This window comes from Bombus huntii, chromosome 16 (genome assembly GCF_024542735.1).
Source record: "Bombus huntii isolate Logan2020A chromosome 16, iyBomHunt1.1, whole genome shotgun sequence".
In the NCBI taxonomy this organism is placed as follows: Eukaryota; Metazoa; Arthropoda; class Insecta; order Hymenoptera; family Apidae; genus Bombus; species Bombus huntii.
This window is the reverse complement of record NC_066253.1, coordinates 7,615,412-7,623,186: the sequence shown is the minus strand read 5'-3', so window position 1 is coordinate 7,623,186 and position 7,775 is coordinate 7,615,412. Positions and strand designations below refer to the sequence as shown.

Sequence of the window (7,775 nt, the reverse complement as noted above, 5' to 3'; positions counted from 1 at the left end):
AATGGGTAAAGAAACATAGGCTTCTGTTTAAAAATATACCGACGTTCTTGAAATTCTAGGAAAAAGAAATTAATTTAAGGAAATATTCTTTTCGCCATTGTAGTGCCTCTTCAGTTGTGTAACTTTGCCCTGTGAAGTTGTTCCATAAATAAGGAAGGTATTTAGATAATCCCATTTAGGTAAGCCACCCAGCTAGGTCACTGGGCCAATTAGTATATGACAATTTGCACAAAATATTGTTCAGAAACAAATTATGCGATATAATACAATAGTTTAGAAATAAACGAAATAGATAATCAGTTTTGTGAGACTGTTTGCGTTCTAAAAGTTTGTACGGATGGTGAAAGTAGCTATTTGTAAAAGGGAGTCGAAAATATAAACTTTCTTTCTGTTTTTATTAATTTCCTTTTTCCTTGTATAGCCATGGATTACGATTACACTACATACATAGACACACTGAATTTTGTTCTTTAATTAACAAAGCTTTTTTCACAATGTTTATGCATTGATATGCACTGTTGTTCATTCTGTATTTATTTTACGATCAGAGATTTTCCATGAGTATAATGACGATATTAGAGCAAACGTCGTAATAGCCTTTAATATTATTGGACATTTAATCAGAGTGTCAGTTAAGTCAAAAATTCCAAGAAGTCATCAATTATCGATTACATGAAATACTAAACTGTTTGTCATTAAAACATCTCCTTACCGTATTTAAGAATAAATTTATTCGGCAAACAAAAATACAGTTAAAATCATATATCTGAACGTATCTTATTTTTTGTGAATCCATTTTTCTTACTAATGTTACCTAAAAATATTTCGAAGATATGCTTAACGAAATTTCGCTCTTGATTTTCCATGTATTCTAACTTCTTCATGAGCAACTTTTTTGAAAACCATCGTATCCCATACCTTAACATACATACACAACATACATACCTTAACATCAAATACACTAAATGGTTTACAATAAATAAATATCTTATCACTTGCATTATGTCACAACCAATTTCTATTGTTGTAAACTAATGCAGACTCCCAAAATACGTTATAAGTGTTTTCACGAAACGTTATCAGAAAGCGTTTATAGAGAAAGATTTCAAAAACTTTGATATACTTTAGCTAGTCTTTGGTTTATAATACTCCTTTCTTCCATCGACGTGAACGTTCTCTCCGACTTTGTTTTTTCGTTTGTCGGAAAGATAAGCCTTGAAGAAGAATTTTCCAAATAGGATTAAATAACTGAAGTAGATGGCGAAACCAAATATAACATTTTTACGCGTAATGTAGCATTCAAGTCCACGAATTTCTGGATAATAGTAAGCCACAATAGTTGCAATGCAACCAATCACCATTTGTACCAGCTGCATCGTAGTAATCATCATGGCAAAGCCTTTTGGTAATTTATATTGCATTGCTTTTAAGGTATAATAAGAATACATCCAGGAATGAACAAAGTAGTTCATTACGGTATACCACCTTGAGAGTGCTGTAGTCTCCGCATATGTGAACCAAGAGAAAAGAACAACAGTTAAATGATGGTAAAAATGTAGAAATATCAATGGTTGCTTTCGTAACACAATGAAGATCGTATCACCAAATTCTGGGATCTTTGATAGGACAAATACCCATGTCCAAAAGCCAGAAACATGATCTTGCAAAAGGTTGCTGAAAAGAAAATAATTCCATTCTTATTGTATATTATAGATTAACATATTTAAAATATCGATTCATTTTGTGAATATGACATTTAAATCAAAGCCATGTATTATGTTCCATACAATGAAACGATAAGAACTTTGTTATTTTGATTTGGAAATATAATCATACAATGTGTATAGTATAGGTCGATATGTTGCGAATTGGTAGACATAACTGATTATATCAATCGATAAAACTCATTTCAGATACAAATTTATACGTGAAATCTTTTTAGAGAATTATTATAAGAATAATATCGTAAACAACTATTTCTACTAAAAATGTATTTCCTATTTTACTAATGCTTTCCATATATCAATATTCACTAAATACCAAACATAAGGAATTATTTCATATAACAATTCATTTCATTAATAATGTTTCATTAATAATTATTTTTTAAAATCGCCACTCGCCTGAAAATATATTACAAGGTAAAAATATGAAAGTAGCATTACCTAGGTATGCAAATACTGTGGTAAAACCCATGATGTCTCAATGTAGAGAACATTTCCGGTGCTGTTCTACAAAATCCGATAATGGAGAACACTGCAAAGAATCCACTCCATAATGCAAGCGGACGCTTCAAGTCAAACTTTGGTCTGCTCGACATGTAGTACTTGCCGCCAAAAATTAGGATCACGTAAATAATACAGCAGTAGTAGCAATACTGAAAATTATTCTGGATCCATTTTTGAGTGTCTGGATAAAAGTATTTTTTTTCGAAGTTGAAGACATGCGAGTAGGTAGGTTCAATGATCTGCGGAGAACCCTCTTTATTCATCCTAAAATATTTTTTTTACATCCACTGGTCGCAAAGCAATTAAAGAAAATACGCAGTCTTTCGCCCACGTTGTCAATTGACTAAAATGTAAAAAGAAGAACTGTTAACATTTTCTTTTAAAACTATGAAAATTGAAATACTTAATAAATGATGTATTAAAACTAATGTAAAATATTCAAAACAAAGTAATAAGACAATACAAAATAAGAAATTAGTTATTTTTGTCTATCGTATTTAATTAAAATTTAATATAAAGTATTGTTGATGTTGTTCTGTTTTTATGAGCTTCGTTATCTATCAGAATTCGTTACGTTGTTAATGTTTAATTACAGCAGGATTTGAATTTTCTGAACATTTTCCAGTAGTACGTTTAATTCTTCGGACAATATCGGACAGAAAAGAAAAACAAATATTAAATAAACAAATATAAATTAACTTATGTACGTTTTTACTTCTGCTAAAGAAATGAAAAATGTATTTCGATTATTATTAATATCTGCAATGGATGGCGATAAAAATGAAAATGAAAACAACGAAAGTAATGATAATTTAAATGAAAATGGTGATATAATTACACCTCGTTTTCCCTTTGCTCTAAGTGAGATCCCAACAAAAAATTAACACAATTAAAAAGAAAAGGCTTTTGTTTAAAAATATACTAGAAAGAAAAAAATTTTCTTGAACAGTATTATCATTACTTTTTACAAATACTTTTTTATATTTATTTATTTAATTTGTACTTTAATTTGTACAATTTGTCCAGCTGAACATTTGGTAATTTTTTCTAACTTTATTGCTAAATAACATGTGGATGGCTACTCCCAGCGGGATACCATCTTCGAGATGAAGTACTTGAATGTAATAATAATTATTCAACTCATATTATTAAAAATAAAAAACTAACATATTCACTGCAATCTTGAGATGCACCCTCCATTAGGCGAACACTTCTCTTTGATGAACTTTTTAGATAAAGAAATTTCTAATGAAGGCAAGGAAGGCAATTCTCTAACGATTGCGAGATGAAAACGAAAAAATATTTGCCTGAAATCAAGAATCTGAGATTTATGTGATCACATAGAGCCTTTGAAAATGTTAAAATTTAGAAAATTTTAGAACTAAACTAACACAGGCCCCCTAGATTTTTACTTTTAGTAACATGAGTTCAATAATTGAAGTAATACCCTATTATACGATTACCGCGTATGCTCAAAATATACAGGTTTACATGTACATTATTATTACATTCCACTCATCTTCAACATCTTTTAATTAAACTTCAACTCACACTATTTTCTTTTTAGAGATAGATTTAACTCCTCCTTTTGGAAAAACATAACAATTGAAGTGAACCAAAGCAAAAAGCAAACTGTGATTAAACATTTTGGAAATGTGATTAAATTACTTAAGTTCCTTGAAGGAATGTTAAGCTGCAATTAGTAAGTATTAGCTATTGCAGTAAGTATTAATCTAAGGACTAAAAAAAATGAAGGCACGTCATGAGTTATATATGTTAAGAAAGGAATAAACGTTATTTTTCAAATATTTTTTAATTATTGTTATCAAATTATTAACACTACAATGTTTAATTGCCAACGGTACACTAAAGCATTAAATTTACATATGAGGTTGTTACATATGAAATGATATTTTCAATTTTCCCCAAAAATAAATAAGTTTCATTATTGTAGAAAAGTTGCATAAATTCAATGCTTCTGTTACATTTGTCTTTCACATTTGATTCTTAGGTGTGTTCCATGTTAGGTCTCACTTTCTCAAAAACTATAATATGCCGGAAACTTTTTAACAAAAACTTATAATTTTCACGTTTTCATGAATGGATGAAATAACGGTTGAATAATAGTTTGATCTGACAAAGGTCTTCAAACAATGCGATTGACAGAGATATCCCTAATTTAGGCAAACAATGTATGATGACGTGCTAACATAAAATACGTAATTAGAAAGTTATGTTCCAACCACAACCATATGATTACTACACTCGCCGTTGAACAATATAAAATCTTTAGAAAAGTTATGATGCCGATGAAAATAAGAAGTTTGAAATATTTTTGGTTTCGATAAAATGCAAAATATCGATTCGCAGCTGCATAAACAATGATATGATACGAAATATGACCTGAAATTGTGCACTTCATATGTAGTATATCATTGATTTGTCTATTTACATAACGTGTGTTATATAGCACAAACCACAAAAGGAACTATTCACTTAAAAAATTTTTTAGAAAACTAAGAAAATGGTTGAAATGTGCATATTTATATAATATCTGTATTTCTAACTTAAATGTAACGAATTGTTTTTTTTACATGAAATTTGTTTTCAAATTGGTATTCAAAATAATAGATCTATTAATATAATTTTAGTATTTAATTCAAATTTAGAAATTAAGTCAATAATTTATTAATTAATTGGCAAATTAATTATTAAAGCAAGTTATTCATCATTGTCATATTTAGCTATGGAAAACCTTAGTTTTCGAGGATACACTAAACTTTTTTTTTAGAGGATACACTAAACTTTTGAAAATGAAGCGTTCATTTCTGAATCAAAAAGTAAAATTCGATGATAATAATTTCGGTCCATACCAATTTCTTTCCCTTGAGGCAATGATCGATGCCGTTATTGAGTTCGAGTGTAGATATTTCTTAGACGAAACCAGCAAAAGTCGATTTTAATATGCGCTGAATTCTTATACAAATAGCATGTACAAATAATCAACCAAGGAAGATTATCACTGATGGTTAGTGGGTAACTATCATCACACGCAACGTGTCGTAGAGTGTGCAGTGCCTCACTTCCTACTCGAAATAAAACATACTCCTCTTGGATGGTTAACGATAAAAAAGCTTGCGCAATTTGCAAAAAGCAATACAATCATGCAAATTAATACATTTGGATTCAACGTTATTCCATTTACTTTTTACTTTTCTTGCTTCTAGGAACAGATTGTCGCCAGAGAATTCTAAAAAAAAAGATATCTTACATCAACTGGCGTTTTTTGCGTAATAATATACATCATTTACATTTTTTACTGTTAGCTAGCAATTGCACGGTATTTGTTTCTACGTCTAATAACTAATAAATATTGTTCCAGAATTTGAAAGATAATAAAGATTTTATTTATGCAGAGCAAAAATGTATGAAGAAATTGAAGTCTAAATAATACAAATTATATTCAAATGTCAAAGGAATTATCGGTGGGATAGTACCAATAAAAATTGTATTAACAGATGCACGTATGTACACATATTAAAATATCTACATTAAAGAAACATTTAGTTATGTCCTAATACTGCAGACAAAAAAGAATGTGATTCTATTGGGTTGGCAACTAAGTGATTGCGGATTTTGTTATTACCACCTAGTGACAAAATCAGCAGTCACTTAGTTGCCAACCCAATATGATAATGACAGTTAGCCTTCGTACTTTCTATATGTGCCCATCTGCAGAGAATAGCTAGAAAAATTTACCGAATGTCCAGCTGGACAAATTGTAAAGTGCAAATTAAATAAAAAAGAAAGAATCTGCAGAGAAGCTAATAACACAGAAATAAAATGATCTTAAATAGCAATAGTCATATCGACACGGAGGTGCATTGTCGCTAACATACATCTACTGGACAAGGTTATGCAAGAAAGGAAACAAAATGTATGTAATGATTAGGATCTGATACTTCTCATAACTCATGGATAAACAAAAAGTATATACTTTAATTTAAGTTAAGAGACTTATTACTACTCCGTGTCTTTATCTTTTTAGCAATATCCACAAAATTGATGTTGTATATGTACATCTGTGGTACATCGATAACAGCAAAGAATGTACACACAGGTTACTAAAATTAAAGATGTATATAGATGATGTCTATATAAATGTACATATACGTGTTTAAATGTAGATGTTTTAATGCAAATGTAAACGTTTGAATGTATGTTAGATGCACATCTACCTATATACATCCTTAATTTTATTAATTCATTTTTCCACGATACATTAAGTCAAATTCGACACGTTTTGAATATATTCAAGATACACATTCTCACGTACAAAGGTTTGTTGAATTTAACGCTTTATTTAACTCCGCAAACACTCAAGGACTATGGAAATTCGGTCTGGCAATCAGTCATTCAGCATGGTCTCAACGCGTGACTAACTTCACGTCCGTATGGTTACGCAAATTGCCCATCGTTTTATCAAGAATCACGTTATTCATTAATTTAAACAAATCTTTCGAAAAATCCCTTGCAGCGTTCGTATGAATCCTGGTACTTAAATCGATGTAATCCCGCAATTATCGCGATTGTTAAAACTCAAGAATACGATGTACATTTTCCAATTTCAATCTCGTGTTTTAAACACTGCGACAAATAACGATAGTTGATGACATATCGAGTTTGTCGATAATATAGCAGTCATAGCATAACCAGTTTTTTATTCCGCCATTTCTCCTCGTGGCTGGGATAGAAAGGTTATTCGCTCGCAATTGGTAATATAGATGTCTAATTTTTTTTGCGAGATAAAACAGTGAAGGTAACTGAAAAAAGAGAGAATAAATGTTATGGTACCTCGCGATGATATGACATATTATTTACATCAGTGAGCGCTAATTTGCATTGATACATAGCAAATTATATGCAAGCAAGATAATCTTCAATAAATAGCAAATTGACATGCTTCCGTTTTTGCGCAGTTAGATGAAATGATACATACGCTTCATTTTCCTATCTGTAAACGTTTATAGATATATCGTTGCGTTTCTTAAATTTGCTAATTTGATTCAGCGACATTGGCAGTTGAATACTGTCGGTACAGAGTAGGTTAGAGCAGGTGGGTACGATACCTGTCGGTATGAATGTTCGCTAATTGAACAAAGGCCCGCAACGACAGACCAAAAGAAACATGCGTCATCGTCACATTTGATATTGATAACTGATCTTTGAAATTGTACTGTCCAAGGTAAGGAAAGGTTGCAACCTGCACGAAGAGGTTGATGCTTGTTGCAATTTATCAACAGGTGCAATATCTTTGAAAGAGCCCAAGTGCTGTCTCGTTCTTGAAACTCCTCTTGTAATGTCTCTCAAATAACACTTACATAAATCGAATGATCTGTATAGTTCATGTTTCCGTGTGCTGAAACCCTTCACCGAGATTTCATTTCGTAACACAAACTCAGTTTCAAATACTGCATTCACTTTCAAAATTGAATATTCATGTCCGTAACGCGCGATTCGATGTGCTCTGCATTAATAATGCCAGTT

The 7,775-nt window shown here is 30.7% G+C and overlaps 1 protein-coding gene across 1 annotated transcript; it reads right to left on the bottom strand.

Annotated features, from left to right (window-relative positions):
- Positions 1-376: 376 nt before the first annotated feature.
- LOC126874327 (elongation of very long chain fatty acids protein 6-like) lies at positions 377-5,311 on the bottom strand. The gene is made up of 3 exons (XM_050636226.1): positions 5,102-5,311; positions 2,166-2,571; positions 377-1,674 (listed from the first exon to the last, which is right to left on the bottom strand). Exons 2-3 carry the CDS (start codon positions 2,489-2,491, stop codon positions 1,125-1,127), a joined length of 876 nt encoding a protein of 291 aa, XP_050492183.1. The 5' UTR covers positions 2,492-2,571; positions 5,102-5,311; the 3' UTR covers positions 377-1,124.
- Positions 5,312-7,775: the final 2,464 nt, after the last annotated feature.